The sequence below is a fragment of the Eptesicus fuscus genome, chromosome 17, assembly GCF_027574615.1.
Source record: "Eptesicus fuscus isolate TK198812 chromosome 17, DD_ASM_mEF_20220401, whole genome shotgun sequence".
Taxonomy (NCBI): Eukaryota; Metazoa; Chordata; class Mammalia; order Chiroptera; family Vespertilionidae; genus Eptesicus; species Eptesicus fuscus.
The window spans coordinates 11,666,874-11,683,914 of NC_072489.1; the positions used below are offsets into that span (position 1 = coordinate 11,666,874).

Here is a 17,041-nt window from a genome sequence, read left to right on the forward strand (position 1 = left end):
TCCAAGGTCGTGGAGCCACCTGCTGTGCTGTCCTGGCTCTGAGGAGGCCCTGACCCTCTCCCCACAGTCCCCAAGCAGGAATGGCACACCCTCTCTCAGACACAGCATCGCGTCCTTCTCTGCTTGCTGAGCGAGTGCCTACAGGGTATCTTGGCTAGAGGTCAGGGTCAAGTGGCAGCCTTGGCCCTCCGTGAGTGCGCTGTCCCAGAGGCTTGTGCTTTTCTGTGGTGGGTGATGGTGGTGGGCGGGCTGTTCTCCCTGCAGCCAACTGTCACTGCTCCCCAGGGCTCGGCCGCCTGGGGCTGGGGGCTTCTTTCGGGCTCAGTCACAGAGGAGGCTCTGGGCCAGGAAGCAGGGGGGCAGGGTTACAGTTTGGAAACTGGAAGAACCTGGCGGCCACTGGAGGTCGCGGGGGGTCAGCACACGGAGGGACCAGGAAGCTGTCGGGTGTCCTCTCACCGCGCTTCCATCGTGAGGGTCATCTTCCGGGCCTGCTCCGCGCGCCGGCGCCAGACCACGGCCTTCACAGGGCGCCCTCCGCCCCTCCGCGCTGAGGCCATGGCAGGGGGGAGGGTCTGAGGACTCGGCTCCCAGCGGGAAAGTGTGTGGGACGACGGGAAGGAGCGGAGTGGGGAGGGATGGCCCCGGCGGAGGGCGGGCTTCAGTTGTTCTCAAAGAGAGACAGGAGGTCATCGTTACTATTGCTCGGCAGGTCCGGGGGGTCCAGGTACGAGAGGAGCTCGTCGGGATTTGTGAGTTCTGGCAGGAGCTGGAAAAGAAACACAGAAGCCAGATGAGGTGCTGCTGAGGGGCCGGTGAGGGACATGGGGCATCCCATGCCCGTTCCCTTGCCTGCCTGCCTCCCAGGGTCCTGGCCCCACAGGGGAAGCTAACCGTGCGGGCTGTCCCCAAATGCACGTGGCCACGTGTGGTCTGGGGCACCGATGCTTGTTTCAAGCCCACCAGCTGGGAAGGCCCCTGGCGGGGCAGAGGCTTCCTCGCAGCAGTTCCTCTGGCCCCGGCACCTGCCCCAAGGAGCTGCAGGTCCAGTGGGCCTCCCAGCGGAACCCGCTGTGCACGGAGGCGGCCCCTGCAGCTCCTGCCTCCCGGATCTCTGGCTCTCAGGAGCTCTCCGCTCCTTGGCAGGCCCGTGGCGGGCTGGCAGCACCGGCCCTGGGCAGAGGCTGCACGGTCCCTACCCTCTACCCTGAGGTCCTTGGTGTCTTCCTGTCACACGGGGGTCCTCGTGAATCTAAGGCACCCCCTGGCCTGGTTGGTGGAGAGCTGGGCAGAGCCCACGGTGACCGCACAGCGAGGGCACCCATTCACCCCCGACTGACACTGCGGGGCCAAGGGTGACGGGGCTGGGGCTGCAGGGCAGGAGTGGCTGAGGAGAGGGCAGGCCTCCTTCCTGGGAATCTAGAGCTGGGGGCTGGGAGGCAGGGCAAGTTCTGCAGGTCCCCCCCACCCCAGCCCTGGCCCCGCCCCCAGCATTCCCAGCATCTCTTCCCAACTTTCAGACCATCCAGGTCTCAGGTGGGAGACTGAGTGTCAGCCTCCCACATCCGCCTCAGTAGCCCCGTGACCGGAGGCGGGCCCCTCACCCCATCCAGGGGCCTGTCTCAGAGTGAGCGATGGAGCAAGCAGAAGCAAGGGCATGGATAACACACGGACAAGAAACTGGAGACAGACACACACCAGTGAGACAGAGGGGCTGTCATCCCAGCCCCTCCCCTGCCCGGGGCCAGAGTGTGGCAGACACGGAGATGGCAAACTCAATGTGGGCGGAGAGGGGGAGGAGGGAGGGGGAGAAGGGCAGGAGCCTCCTGTGCTGCCTCCGGACCGGCCCAGAGGGACTCTGTGAGAGCCTGGGGAAGGTGGGGCGAGGCTGGGCTGCAGGACCGTGGCCAAGGGGTGAGGGGCAGGGGCTGCTAGGGCAGGGAGGGGACCCTCAGACCCTCAGTGAGGCTTCCCCATGGTGGGGTTTCCTGTTGAAGCCTGGGGAGACAAGCTGCCTGGGCCCACACGCCACCCACCCAGCCCCTCACAGCTACACCTCCTCCACCCGGGCCTTGAGCCTCAACACCCAGCCCTGCTCTTTGGGCAGGTCTCGGGCGCCAGGCCTAGCCCCAGGCCAAGGCAAGTGGGGACCCCAACTTACATCCAGCGAAGGCTCCGGCATGTCGGATGCTCCCTGCGCTCCGGCCTGACCCTCTAAGGCTGAGGAGGGGTTAAAGGTCAGGTCGCTGTGTGGATGGTTGCTGGGAGCGGCCTGTGGCGGTTGCCGGGGAGGCTGGGAAGGAGGAGGAGGAGCCCCACTGTGATGTAATGGAGGCCCTGACTGGCTGCTGGGGTGTGGGACGTGCAAACCTTGTTGTATGGAGGGATGGGGCTGGTCAGAACTGCCAGCGTGTGGCATCTGTGGAGGAGGAGAGAGCAGGAGAAAAGAAAGGTGAGGTGACGAGGTACAGCGACGGGATGCCTGGAGAAATGAGAACCAAACAAAACCAGGAAAACAACAAACCCCCAAAACAGAGCCAACCCCTACAAAGCTGAATGCTGCTTTGGTTTTTTTTTGCAGAGAAACAAACAAAATTCTCCCCCCAAACTGCCAGTCGGGGAGGTTGTGGAGGGCAAGGTGGGGAAGGGGCCTCTGAGGCTGTGGGCCCAGGAGGGAGGCGGCCAGGGGCTCGGAGATGAGCAGACAGCGCGGCCGGGAGCCCGCCGCCTCCCAGCCCGGACTCCACCACAATGAACAACAGCGAGGGCAGGATGGACAAGCACAATGGGCATGTTTCCAGGGCGGGGGGTGGGAGGGTGCTGCTGGCAGCATGGTGCGGGCGCCCGAGGGCCGGGGGAGGAGAGCAGACACGGACAGACAGCATGGGGCAGGCGAGCAGCTCATGGGTCTGCGCCCCCCAAGTGGGCACACAGGTTTCCTCCAGGAGCCTCAGGACTGGCCCTGCCTGATGCCCTGGGGCAGGGAGAACTGAGCCCCAGTCAAAGGAGCCGAGGGGGGCCTCCCAGACTCTTCCCCCTGCCACCCACCTACCGGCTGTACCCCGGGGTGCTACGGAAGGCAGGCCCCTCCCCACCACTAGGCACCAGGGCTCGCCCGGGGCCGCCTTGCTAAGGTGGAGGTGGGTGGTGCCTTTGACAGGTGAACTAGAGGACCCACTTTCTCCCATGGGCGTACGCACTGGGCATGGGGGCTGTGGGTGGGCAGGGGAGGTGGTGGGTGGGACCTAAACTTCCCCTGCTAGTCTGTTTGCTGTCCCCCTTCCTTCAGAGCTTAGGTCTTGAAGAGAAAGGCTGAGTGCAAGCCCTCACCTGCCCCCAGCACACCTGTCAGGCCCTCAGCCCACACGCACTGCCAGTGAGGGGAGCACACGACCCACCAGGGCAGCCTGGTGAGCAAACGTCTCCCTGGTCTCTGGTACGTCCTCCCCCCCCACCTCAGGGCCACACGAAGCATCCCTTTTCCCTTTGTGGGTTTGAACACGGCAGCCACACCTTCCCTGATCTCTAGATAGTTCCTCTTCCTGTTCCCTCTGGCTGGGGGCTGGCCTCTGCCCTTGGCCCAGGTGGCCCCTCGTAGCAGTGCCCCTCCAGCTGAGGCCCTGAGACTGGGGCCCAGGGCACCGAGTGTGGGGTACGCATGAGGTGAGAAGGACCAGGAGGAGCTGGAGGGAGAGGGCCAGCCGCTGACTCCCACCCATGCCTGTGGATGCCCCACAGCGCACGTTCTGGGGGGGAAGGAAGGGGCTCCATACTCCCGCGGCACCCCAGCCCAGGACAGTCTCCAGATGTGCTGACACAGCTGTTCCCTTTGGCCCTGACATTTTGCTGGAGTGTCTCAGGACCCAGAGGGGCACGTGCTCTCTGGACCTGCTGATAATACCTGTTGACCTGCCACCTGGCACGGGCCTTGAGTGAGCCAGCACCTGGCTGAAGCCCTCCCGCCAGTCCCTGCGCACAGGGGATCCTGCCCAGCTGGGGCAGGTGTGGGGGGAGTTCATCTGTGACCGCACCACCCCACCCCACCCCACCTTGCACCGCTGTACTTCTGGGTCCAGTTGCCATCTACGGAGAGCCCAGAAACGGGGAAGGACAGTGCATATTTGGGGAGCCTCCTGGGGGACCATGAAGTCAACTCACAGGCTTAGATCCCCGAGGAACCAGACGCAGGGCTAACAAGGCAAGAGAAAGTCCCGCTGGACACAGGAGGCGAAGGACATCCACTGACATTTGCCTGCGCTGGGGTTTGGGAGGGCTCCGATGTGCAGCATGTGAGTCAGGGGTGTGGGGTGCTGGGGATTGTGAGGGCTCCGACGTGCAGCATGTGAGAGTCGGGGGTGTGGGGTGCTGGGGACTGTGAGGGCTCCGACGTGCAGCATGTGAGAGTCGGGGGTGTGGGGTGCTGGGGACTGTGAGGGCTCCGACGTGCAGCATGTGAGTCGGGGGTGTGGGGTGCTGGGGACTGTGAGGGCTCCGATGTGCAGCATGTGAGAGTCGGGGGTGTGGGGTGCTGGGGACTGTGAGGGCTCCGACGTGCAGCATGTGAGAGTCGGGGGTGTGGGGTGCTGGGGACTGTGAGGGCTCCGAGGTGCAGCATGTGAGAGTCGGGGGTGTGGGGTGCTGGGGACTGTGAGGGCTCCGACGTGCAGCATGTGAGAGTCGGGGGTGTGGGGTGCTGGGGACTGTGAGGGCTCCGACGTGCAGCATGTGAGAGTCGGGGGTGTGGGGTGCTGGGGACTGTGAGGGTTCCGATGTGCAGCATGTGAGAGTTGGGGGTGTGGGGTGCTGGGGACTGTGAGGGCTCCGATGTGCAGCATGTGAGAGTTGGGGGTGTGGGGTGCTGGGGACTGTGAGGGCTCCGATCAATGTGCAGCATGTGAGAGTCGGGGGTGCGGGGTGCTGGGGACTGTGAGGGCTCCGATGTGCAGCATGTGAGAGTCGGGAGTGTGGGGTGCTGTCCATGGAATGCTAAGGTCCTGGGGGGCAGGGCTGGGAAAGGCCCCCAGAAGTAGAGGGCCCCATAGGGCAGAAAGTACCTAGCCGAAGCCCCGAGAAAGCACCTATTTCTGACCTGGCATTCGGGGTCCTGCGGGAAAGCTGCTAGAGCGCCCCTCACGCAGACTCCTGGTTCTGCCACTGCGCTAACCATCGGGTCGCTCTGGCCCCGGACAGCCCACTCTCAGTGGCAGGGCCACCTCCATGTCAGGTGTGTGGAACACGGCCCAGCCCAGAGGCCCCTTCCTTCCAGGCCACGTGATGAAGGGCCTGAATGGAGCCTTCTGGTGTAAGATGACCCAACCTGCTGCCACACAGGAGCCCTCTGAGGGAGCCCTGACCTTCCCTCCTGCCATGTGGCCCAGGACCCACTGCTGGGCCTCAGCACCCTCCTCCCGCTCCTCCTCTCCTCAGGAGCAGACAGCATCACTGAAGCCTCAGCCTTCGGCCCTCAGGCTTTCCCCCAAACCCCGACTGTTCTTGCTCCCTTCAGGCCCTGCCAGGACTTTGCTCCATTAGTGCAAGGCCCGCGTCTGTCCTGCTTCCATCAGGTACAAGGCCCAGCCCGGGCCCAGGCTAAGGAAACCCCTGGTAAAGCGAGTGGGATTATCCGATTATCCAGTGCTCACTGGCCTCCCACCTCTGCCGCCAGGGCCACGCGGTGGGGAGGCCTCGGGGTGGCAGTGGACAGCCTGCCCGCAAGGGCTTCTCAGCCGTGCCGGGATGTGTAACAGGTAAAATGGGACCAGAGTGAGTATGCCCAGGAGAAGCAGATTTCCCGGCATTTCTTTTTGCAGGAGGTGGTGATACTCCAAGGATTCAGATCCCTGGGGAGTAAGTTCCTGGGTTTAGGACAAAATTCTACACGGCCGGGGCTACAGTAAGGTAATGTAAGAGTGTGTCTAAGTGGGGGAGAGAGGGAGGGAATGGCATGTGGGGATGTGTACGGTGTTTGTGTGAGGTTGTAGATGGGTGTGCATATGTGTGAGGCTATACATGGGGTATACATGTGTGTGAAGCTGTACATGGGATGTGTAAGTGTGTGAGGCTGTACATGGGATGTGTAAGTGTGTGAGGCTGTACATGGGATGTGTAAGTGTGTGAGGCTATACATGGGGATGTACATGAGTGTGAGGTTGTACATGGGGGTGTGCATGTGTGTATGCAGGGAGGAGCCTGAAGCTTCCATCTCCTGAGCCTGTGTCCTGGGTGAAATAGGTTCAAGGGTGCCAATGGGCTATGACGCAGCCCCAGGTAGTCTCTCACTCCTTCCTGAGCCCCCAAACCCAATTAATTCTCAGTCCTCCCCTTGGCCTGGGAGGAACGAGGCAAACATTAGAAGGTTCTGGGGGAGCCGTCTGCAGAGGTGGGGGCTGGGGGTGGGATGAGGAAGCGGTACTCACAGTTTCCTGCATGGGGTGGCTGAGGGGCTTCTCCAGGGCAGCCATGTTGTTGGGCATGTCTGGCGGGTGGGAGAGCTGGGGGGGCCCGTGCATGAAGTCGTTCATGGACGTCCCGCCAGGGTTCCCATGGGGGAAGTCAAAGTTGCCGTGGCCCTGGTAGTTGTTGCCTGCGGGGAACAAATGGGCGGGGTCACTGCAGGGAAGACAGCACCCCTGGGTTGCAGGCGGTGTATAAATTAAGAACCAAGTCCTGTCCTTCTGAGGCCCCAGCTGGCTCCTGCAGCCTCAGCATCCGGGCTCTGCCACGGGCAGCGATGCGACCTTGTCCAGTGGGCCTCAGCCCCAGGGCCTGTGCTGCTCTACAGCTATGAGGGGCAGAGTGGGAGAAAGGGGGGCCTGGCCCCTGTGGGCAGGGGACATGGAGTGAGGCCCACGGCTCAGGCCTCCACAGGATATGCTGAGCTAGCCCCTGGAAGTGCTTCCCCCACAGCCGCCACAGGGCTGCACCTCATGGCTGGGACGACCATCCCAGAACGGGTCAGGTTCTGCCAGATTCACAAAGAAAACTGTGTCGGAATCAGGATGACACCATTGGAAGCCAGCTGTCTGGCCTCCCGGCTGCTGTTCCCCAGCACGTGGCCTTGGCGAGGGGTCCGATCAGCACTCGGGGAAGCTGGGCCCTTGGCGGCTGTGGACACATGCTGTGGGCCGCTGGCTGGGTGGGCTAGCCCCTCTGGGCCTGTATCACAGGAGCCCTGTGGACCTAAGAGCAGGATCCTATGAGGGAGCTGCTGCCCTGTGTTTGAGGGCGTGGGTACTTTCTAGAAATGGCCATATGGTGAAGCTTGGTTTGGCAGCAGAGAGTAAGAGGTCAGTGATGGTGACCTTGGTAGCCCAAGGCTGAAGCTCCAAACCCTGGGACTCTGCCCCTGGCAGCGTGGGACCGTTGCTGAGAAGGGACAATATAGATGTCAGAGACGAGGGGAGGGCAGAGAGCTCCACGTGAGAGTATTCTGCTGGTCCCAGTGAGCACTGAGTCTGGGGAAAGGGTGGCAGTGTGCCCCCAGCAAAGCAGGCTCGGGAGCCCCTGGGCTTGGCACCTGCCTGCCTGGAGTCGGGAGGAGGCCAGGTGGAGCGGGGGGGTGGGAGAGGCAGGAGACTGGCTCAGGGGGCAGCTCTTCACTCAGGCTTCCCAGCTGGGCGCCAACCACAGGGCTGGATGGAACAGGCAGTTGGACTAAGATGGGAGGTGCATGGGCCGCCGTACCCCCAAGTCCAGTGATGTGGGATTGTCCTGGCGGCGTATGCCACCTCTGCCTCTTCCCACCACCCCTCCTCCAACTGCCACCATCAGCAAAGAAGTCCTTTGCCCCCGCTGGGACCCGGTGCTGCCCTCCTCGTTTGGCGTCACCCACCTTGGTTGCTGTAGTCGTTGGAGTTGTTGGCCCCAGGCGGAGGCGGGAGTGGGTAGGGGGACGGGCCAGGGCCCAGGGCTGCGATCATCTCCATAACATTGGGCATGATCATCTGGCTGGGACTCATGGTCTTGAACCGCTTGGAGGGGATGCCGTCAGGGTCATCCTTAATGTGCAGGTCCGACTTGATGGGCACTGGCCGCCAGCTGCACGTGGGGTCGATGGTGACCTCTTCAAACTCGGAGCTGGGGGAGGCGGGGGCAGAGCTGAGGCCGCGGGGGCAGAGCTGTGAATAGGAGGTGTCCCTGCCCAGGTCCCCTGCCTCAGGCCTATGACAGAGGTATGGGGTTTTTACATCATGTGAGAGAGGGGGAGACTGAGGCTAGGAAAAGCAAGTGGCCGGGCACAGGGCAGCTGGCCCCACCCAGGAAGTGGCTGTTGGGGGCACTGTCAGCTTCCTACCCTGGCTGAGTTTGGTCCTTTCCGGAAAGTGCATTTGCCCCCAGAGATAAAGTCAGAGGAAGGTGAGAGATGGGTCAGTGGTTTTCTAGCCCAGGGTGTCAGGGATGTTGACATGCTCACGCACCCAATCCAGGCTGCCATCCCCGCCCGCCCCCCCTGCCCCCCCCGCCCCCCCCTCTCCCGCTCCCCGTGTCCCTTGCTGGGAGCCACTTACTGTTGGATGGCATTCAGGATGCCCCACATGTACTGATCCACCTCCAGGCCTTCCAGCAGAGCAGTTTTACTGGAAAAGGAGAGAAAAGGCTTGGCCGTGCTCCTGGACCCTAAGGGGTGGGGGCACAGCCCGTCCCACCCACTGTGTCAACCACACTCCGTCCCCGCTGCTGGTTATGCTGCAGGCACTGCCAGGAGGCAGCCCTGTGACTGCCTGACACAGGGGAGTGTGACTATGTACAGCTCCTGTCATCCCAGCCTCTGCTGTTTGTGGGTTCTCGCTAGCTTTTAGGGCCGGCGGAGGTGCTGGACCCCAAAGAGCAGGGCCGGAGGGAGGCCTGAGGAGCTCCGCTGGGGTGGGCGTCACTCACTTGCACACAGGACACCGCCAGGTCCCTCTCTCACAATTCAGCTGCAGGTATGACTCCAGGTCAAAGCACTGTGGAGGCCGACAGACAGACAGACAGACAGATGGACAGACAGAAGAGATCAGGACTCTCAGACACTGCTTTGATGCAACGTTACTGCTCCCGAGACCCTATGAAGGCCTCTCACCAGGGAGGGAGACATGGTGGACAGACGCAGGGCTGGCTGTCGGGTGGGGTTACTTTTCTGTCCCCGCACGCCTCTGCCCAGCCCCCCTCACACCACCCTGTGCCTACATCCTTCCTGGTTCCCCCGCAGCCACCCCTCACAGGTGGAGCTGGGGGCAGCATGGACTCCGGTCTCCCATCCGCCCAGCCCAGGTACTGAGGACGCATGTGGTCCAGTTCATCAGCGTGTCAAATAAGTGACCAGATGTCCATCCTGCCCACATCATTCTCCCACAGGAAGCTCTGGGAGGGTGAGTGGGAGGGTGGGGCTGAGAAGGCAGCTGGCCGGCCCGAAGCCTATTCTCCTCCTGCCCACCCCGCAGGCCACACCCAGCTCCTCCCAGACGGCTCCCCACACCCCTCTTCTGGGGTTCCTTTCCTGAGCAGCCCCAGCACAGCGAACCCTGCCACCCGGCTGCCCGCATCTGCAGTGTCTGCTGTAGCCACCCGGACTGTGACAGTCACTCATTTCCTGAGCACCGGCTCGGGCAAGGCCCAGGAACACAGCAGTGACCAGGAGAGGCGTCCCTGTCTCAGGTCCTGAACCAGCCGTGGCTGTATGGGCGGGATTTCCAGCTGGCACCTGCCATCTGCCGGGGCAGGAACAGCCTAAATCTAGTTCTGCAGCCTCCCGGCCCCAGCCCTGAGCACACAGATGCTCAAAGAGTAAATGATGGCTGACATGGTGGAATCACGGCTGGTGGCTACAGTGTCCTTCAGAGGTCAGAGGCAGGCCCTGTGGCCCCATGCTGACCCCTCCCCACCCCGACCAGATGCCAGCGGCTCTGCGGACGGCTCACCTGGACGTGCTTGCAGTCGTGACCTCGAGCAGGCAGCTGGATGCGCCGGAATGTGATGGGGCACTTCAGAGACACTTTGATGGCCGTCTGCTCCACGCCATCTTCCCCATTGAGGGTTGTGTTGCCTGACGAGGCTGCCACGCTGCTGAAATTCCGCTTGACTGTGGGGTGGGAGGCACAGGTGGGTGAGGAGGGCAGGCCCTGCTCCACACGCCCCTCCCCACTTCCTCAAGCAGCTGAAACACTTTGGTTCTCTATCCCCACCCTGAAACTGGGAGGTTCTGGGAATAACTAGCGAAGGGAGCTCCGCCTGCCGGGTACCCCAGGCCGCCCCGCACTCTGCAACGGCAGCCCCATGTGCGATGCGTGTGGGGTGCACGTGCACTTGGAGGGGACTGCGTCAGTGCCCCAGGCTCCGCAGAACAAGCCCCGCCTTCCCAAGAAGGGGACTTTCTGCAAAACGTGCAGAAACCCCGTCTGGCACTTCTCCACGGATTTTCTGGGTCAGCGGAGCCTCCTCAGGCGCCTCTGCACTCAGTTCTGCGAGTGTGGAAATGAGAATGGACAACGGACCGCCCGGCGGGATTCTCGGGAGCAGGAGGCAACGTGCAGCATAATCACAGGGAGGAGCAGCAGGGCACCTCCCCGCATGGCACCCCCAGAACGGTCACCTGGGGACTCCTCCAAAGGAATGGACGCTGAGACAGGTCGTTCTGTCTACAGTGAGGCATGAGCTGCTGGGGCCTCGCTCCCAGTGAAGATTCCTCCCTCTCCAGGTCTTCCCATCCTTCCAGGTGCTCACCTCCTCCAGGAAGCCCACCTGGCCTGTCTACACCACAGGACAGTCTTGTGTTCACCAGCCTCACATCCTGTGATGTGCACCAGGTGGGTCAGGATTCCCACCGGCTCCTACAGTTCCCTGCTCATCGGATCATCGCCATGGACCCAGAGGAGGGCAGGAGCCAGGGCTGGCCTCCAGGAGGACCACTCAGGGCCCCGGGGTGTCGCACACGGAACCAAAGGTCCCCGAGGGACCGTGCCTGGGAGGCTGGGGCCTGGCCCTCACTCACTTTTGGTGATGCAGTGCTCAGCGGGCAGGAGGCGCTTCTTGAGGAGGCCTTGCAGCACGGAGCGCACGGACGGCCGGTGGACCAGCTGCAGCACGAAGAGGTGGGACTGCGAGGAAGAGTGATGCTTGGTCCTGTCCCCCGGCCCCCATGGCCCCCCGACCTGCAGCCTCTTCGGCTGCCCCTGTACCCGAGGCCCCTAGGAGGCCATGTCCACAGTGACACACTTCAGGAGCAGGTGCCCCGAGACCTGCGGGAGAAAGCCCTCAAGGACCAGGACGTGTCCTTGGACCTGGGAGTCAAGGGACCCAGGCTGGGGTCACTACCTGGGAGCAGCTGTCTCTGCTCTAAGCCGACAAGGCTATGACAGACACTGAAGCACCCTGGGATGGGTCAGGGGACACTGGGCAGCAGGACTGGAGCCTGCCTCACTTCCCAGCTCTGCCCACCACTGCCCCCCTGCCCCCATGCATCCTCCACCCTTTCTGCCTGAGAGTGTCCCTATCTTCACTCCTCCAGGAAGCCTTCCAGGACTGCACACTCCAACAAGTCCCCACAGGCTCTTCACTCGGAGAGCATCCCGTCCTGTGACTCCTATCTCCAGGAGGCCTCACAGCCCCAATGCTCGTAAAGTCAAGACCAAAGCTTTTCCCTCTCCTGTGTCCCGAGAGGCTCCAGAACAAGGCAGGCCATGCACTTCCACGCAAGCCCTTGTGCCAAGCCCTGGTCTCTGGGGACAGAGGTGTGGCTCAGATGTGGCCCTAGAGCAATGAGTCACAGGTCAGGGACACACACACATGTGATTCTGAGAGAGGATGGACTGAGGAAGGGAAGGAGTTGATAACTCCAGACTTGGTGGAGCTGGCCCGGGGGGAAAAGGTGACTAGAATATAACAATTTCTTGCGGATGAAGCCAGAACAGAGCCTCGCTTTGAGGCACACAGAGCCTCAAGGGAGATGGAGGATGAAGGAGGGGCCAATAGGAGGAAGGGAGCGAGAGTGCAGACTGCACGGAGGCTGCGGTGTAGGGGAGAGGCCCGAGCATAGCGGCCTCGGAGGCTTTTATTCCACAGCCCGGGGCCTCTGTATGTTTCTGGGGGGTGTTCCTGAAAGATCACTGCAGTGGCTGTGGGGATGGGGTATGGAGACCCAAGGACAAGGCTGAGAAGGGGGGTCGAGGACCTTGGCTCCCTGCGCCGTGCCCAGCGCTGCCCACACACTCACACAGCAGCAGGCCGTGACGGTGATCTGGATGGTGTTGCGGCCCGGCTGGCACACGTGCTTGAGGTGCAGGGGCTTGTGGGAGGTCTTATTGTCACCGCGCTCGATGGTGAGGGGCGTGGCGTTCACGCTGACCTGCACCGAGGCCGGCCAGTTGGTATTCATCTGCCGGTCCTCGTGGTGGTAGCACTTGAACTGCAGCTCCAAGTCAGACCTGGGGGTGAGGCGGGGTGAGGCGGGGCTCAGGTCGGCTCTGCCAGGCTGCCCGTGGCCTCCATGACACCTCGCCAGGCCACGCATCCCGAACTCAATACAGCCCCATGTGTCATGCAGACCCTATCCTTGGCCTCAACTGCTCCCCCAGCCTCCCCAAGCTCTCCTCTCTCACCCTGGATATTCCCACTGCTCCACCTCCAATCAAAACCCATCCCAACAACCCAGTCCCCCCATAACTCCACTTACCCATTCACTCCAGCCGCCCCCCACCAGCCATGATCTCCAGCCCCTACTCTATAAGGGCTATGCCTGCCCCCCCGCTCTCTCCCCACCCCCCCAACAGGGACAGAGAAACAAAAAGACACTAATTTGACAAGACCACCTGAGAGGCTGATTATGCCCATTGCAAGGCTCCTGTTGCAGGGGAGAAGCACGCAGGCCAGGGTGGGGACTGGCTTAGTCCCCCCGAATGGGCCTTGAAGACACATCACTAAAGGGAGTCCCCACGAAACCAGCAGTGACCACATACGCCTGAAACCCAACAGGGCTCCAGGAAACCTCGTAGACAGGGCACTCATGGGTAAGCAGGGGTGGGGGAGCAGGGCCCTGCACCAGGGTCTCTCCACCTTCCTGCTGAGCACCTGAGCCGCATGCCCTCACGCCACCCAGCTGTCTGTCTGTCCCTGGCCCTCACTGCAGCCTGCTAGAGGTGGCAGGTGTGGGCATGCCCCATCTCAGACCCATCTCCCGCCTCGGAAGTGCTCACTGGGCAGCTGAGCGGCCCTGGTCACAGGCATGGCATGGAACTGAGTCCTGCCTGAGGAGGAAGGACTGAGGGTGCAGACACCATCAGGTTCTGGCATCCAAGAGACCCAGGCCCATGTCCCAGCTCCGCCCCTTGCCAGCTGTGAGAACCTCCCCCCCACCCCCAAGCTAATCAGCTTCTCTGGCCTCCGTTTCCTCATTGTTAACCCGGTAAGCACTGCCTACTCAAAAGGTCAAAGATCAGGCATGGAAGGCAGGGAACACAGGGCCTGGCCCAGCAGGGACCTCCAGCCGCTCAGCCGCCCCTCCTGGTGTCTGAGCAGCAGCCCCACCAGGTGGCAGTCCCCACAGTCTGCAAGGCTTGTCTGTTCTGCCCCACCCAGCCCTGTTCCCACTCTAGCTTCTCCCTCCACATCCCTGCTCTGGCCACAAGGAGCCGCTCTCAAGTTCCTCTTGCCAGCTCAGGGCCTCTGCAGGGTAACACCCTGCGCTCAGCCTTCAGGTCTGGGAAGTCGTCCCTGACCACTCTCTTGGGACTGGGTGAGTGACAGCTCTCTCTTCCCTCAGGCCACAGGGAAGGTAGCTTGTCTGTCTCTCCTGCACCGTCAGGTTCCCCATGACATCCCCAGGGCCTGGCGCACAGAGGGCCAGTCAACGTTGCTGAACAGGGGAAGGTGGCAGGCTGATGCTGCCACAGGGCCTTCTCCACCCAGCCCGGCCCGTGCCCCTGCCCTGACACTCACCTCCACATCAGCGTCTGGTGGACTGTGGGCCGCAGGTGAAAGACATGGTTGCTGACGGCCAGGTTGTGCTCAAGGCGGAAGGGCTCCAGCACCACGCCATCCCGCACGGGGAACGTGAGCCGCAGCTCGTCATTGTGGGTGGCTGGGTGGGGGAGGAGCCGATGAGCCACAGGCCTCTGGCCGCCATGGGCGCACAGAAGCGTGGGCTCCGGGGCCGTGGGTGGGGCTCACTCACCCACATGACATGCACCCTTGGCTGCGTGCTCAGAGGCACACACAGGTGTGGGTGCAAGCACGGCCACAGGAGCTGGGCTGTGTGGTCCAGCACACACCAGGGAGCCGTCACTTCTCCCCGTCTCCAGGCCCCATCCCGCCCATCCCTGTCTCCTCCTCCCGCCCACAAGCTCCCTGCTCTGGAAGCCCCGGCGTCCTCTCCCAGCCCCTTCCCAGCTGCCTCTCCCCCAGCCTCAGGTGTCAGGCCGGCGATGAGGGCTGCTGGCAGGTGGTGAGGGTGCTGGCAGCTGAACCCCACCTCCGATTTCCCTTCTGGGTGTGGCTTTCAAGCCCTCCTGCCCTTTCTACATGCCCAGCCCCCAGAGGCAGGCCAACTTCCAAGCCCCTGGCTCCTGGCCGGACACAGGCAGGGAGAGGGGGGCGCTCACCTGGGGGTGGTGGCAGAGCACTCATATTTGGCTTGATGTCAGGCGGGAAGGGTGGCTTAACATCTTGGCTGGGGGACAGGTACGGGGGGATGCTGCTCCCGGGGGTCATGGGGGGTGTGGGATTCCCTGGAACAGGTGAGTGGGGGTAATTTGCCACAGGAACTGGCCTGGGAGGCTGGAAGGAAAGAGAAACCACACATCGGTTATGGGGTCACAGAGATGGAAGGATCCATGGCTGTGGACATGTACCCCACCCAACCCAGGTCCTAGGCTATGGGCCCTGCTCCCCTGAGGGAGGAGAGCCCCCGGAAAAACCACTCCCTCCTTCCTGGCTGCACCCAGGCTTCTGACCCCATCAGAAAACAGGTAGGAGGTGAAGGGTCCCCCAGCCCATTTACCAATGGGGACTCAGGCCCTGGGTGATGGGGACTGGTCTGATGTAACCCCGGGAGGAAAGAGCTGGGGCAAGCCCAGGGTTCCCGCTCCCACATCATGACTCTGGGCCAGCCCACGGGGGTCCCCAGACAGAGCCAGGCCTGCAGCATCATAGGGCAGTGGCTCCCCAGGAGCCCCTCTCCCTTTCTTAGTCCCCACCTTGCTTTCTTCCAGGACCGGCCAGGTCCGCCCCTCCTGCCCCCCTCTCCCCGAAGCTGCGGATTCTCTGGCCAGGCAGAGAACCCCATCGCCAGGCCCCCCTCACATCCAGAGGCTGGGGTGAGAGCGGCACTCTGGGTATAGTTCCTAAGACAGAAACCACGCACCCTACTGACGTTCCCTTGGCTGTAGTTACTGTAGCTGCTTCCCGAGAAGGTGTTATTCTGTCCGTTAAACTGCTCCGGCTGTGAAAGCAAGATCGAGAGCGCCGTGAGTAGAGAGGAAGCTGCTCTCCCTCCTGCCATGAGATCTGCCGGGAGCTCAGGGGGTGCTGAAGAGGCCCCCGTGCTGGGTGGGGAGCAGAGCGGGTAGAGCAGGTCACCCCCTGGGGGCAGGGTTCCCCTTCTCTCTGTCCACAGTTACTAACTTAGCAAACGAGCGTGCAAAAACACAAACAGTATTGTGCCGAAGTTGGAGCAAAAATAGTAATGCCACACGGCAGGTGGCCGTGTCAGTTGACATAATTCCCCGGCAAATACATGTAAGCTATTTCCGGAGTCTTCTCCACTCCTGAGAACGCACTTTATCATAACCCCGAGGAAGGGAGACACTCTGTGCCTGAAGACATTCATCACAGTACCATTTCAAAAGCGCCACGTCAGAAAGCCCAATGTCCACCAGAAAGGAGGGGTAAATACGGCCGTTACCTCAGGGGAATGCTAGGCGGCCAGCGCAAGTGGAACCACGAGACACCTAGGCAACAAGTGGCATGCTCATCATCTCATGTCAAGTGACAGAGATTAAAAAATTACACCCACGCCCTGGCCGGTTTGGCTCAGTGGATAGAGCGTCGGCCTGAGGACTGAAGGGTCCCGGGTTCGGTTCCAGTCAAGAGCATATATCTTGGTTGCAGACTCTTGGCCCTGGTCGGGGGCATACAGGAGGCAACCAATTAATGTGTCTCTCTCACATCAGTGTTTCTGTCTCTTCCTCTCCCTTCCACTCTCTCTAAAAAATCAATGGAAAAAATATCCGCGGGTGAGGATTAAAAAAAAAAAAAAAAAAAAATCACAGCCACAACTCTACAACATGTTGGACATGCATGTGGAGAAACAAGGTTTTGATGAAATGTTAATGCATTCAGGGTGCTTTCCCTTTAAAAGACGTATTTCCTTTATTGTTATTATCTTGGGTGTGCTGCAAATAGCCAAAGGAGAAGGAAAACCATCATCTGAGCCCGTGAGAAGAGGAACCAAGAGAAGCCAGCCGGGCCTCTGGCCACTCCATGCAGCCCTCCAAGCAAGGACACGCCCTGGCGACTGCAGGGGACACCTAAGCCTAGGAGACACGGTGGGGTGGGGGGTGGGGAGGGACTCACCTTGTAATACTGCCCCATGTTGACCGTGGGGGGCGGGTACTGCCCGGTGCTCGGCTGGCTGGGCATCCTTTGCCCAGGGTAGTTGGGTGAGGTGAGCGGCCGCGGGGGGTTGGGGGTGGGGTACTGGCCGGGCTGTGTGGGGAACTGGCTGTTTGGTCCGTATTGCTGGTTTCCATAGTTGGGCTGTGGCAGCAGAGGAAGAGCGGGGAGTCGTCAGTGTCCGGGAGCTGAGCCGCTGGCTGGACTGCCAGGACCGCCCACCTCTCTCATCCGTCCCTGCCGTTTCCCACCCGCAGAATCCCTCCCCACCTGGAAACGGAGGTGGAGCCTGAGATTGGGGCGCTTCTTGCCTGGACACGCGGGGACATTACATTCTGTCCAACTGGCTCTGCGCCGTCTTTTCGAAGCACCGTGCCCTCTGAACTCTGGGGGTACCGCTAAAGCCTCTTGTTAACACCATTGTGTGGGGGCTTGTGTCTCTCTCCCCTGGTGCTTG

At 61.9% G+C, this 17,041-nt stretch overlaps 1 protein-coding gene across 4 annotated transcripts in view; it reads right to left on the reverse strand.

Moving 5' to 3' along the window:
- Positions 1-510: 510 nt before the first annotated feature.
- ZMIZ1 (zinc finger MIZ-type containing 1) overlaps positions 511-17,041 on the reverse strand; it is a 219,785-nt gene continuing 203,254 nt past the window's right edge. For 3 of the 4 annotated variants that reach the window (XM_054728694.1, XM_054728695.1, XM_054728693.1), the window contains 13 exons: positions 16,546-16,728; positions 15,335-15,412; positions 14,574-14,748; positions 13,912-14,053; positions 12,191-12,401; positions 10,970-11,075; positions 9,900-10,060; positions 8,878-8,945; positions 8,508-8,576; positions 7,832-8,076; positions 6,417-6,583; positions 2,162-2,419; positions 511-769 (listed from right to left, as the gene is read on the reverse strand). In XM_054728694.1, coding sequence (XP_054584669.1) covers positions 662-769; positions 2,162-2,419; positions 6,417-6,583; positions 7,832-8,076; positions 8,508-8,576; positions 8,878-8,945; positions 9,900-10,060; positions 10,970-11,075; positions 12,191-12,401; positions 13,912-14,053; positions 14,574-14,748; positions 15,335-15,412; positions 16,546-16,728 — 1,971 coding nt within the window. In that variant the 3' untranslated portion in view covers positions 511-661. The remainder of the gene's footprint in view (positions 770-2,161; positions 2,420-6,416; positions 6,584-7,831; positions 8,077-8,507; positions 8,577-8,877; positions 8,946-9,899; positions 10,061-10,969; positions 11,076-12,190; positions 12,402-13,911; positions 14,054-14,573; positions 14,749-15,334; positions 15,413-16,545; positions 16,729-17,041) is intronic. The other variant, XM_054728696.1, reaches the window with a different exon arrangement.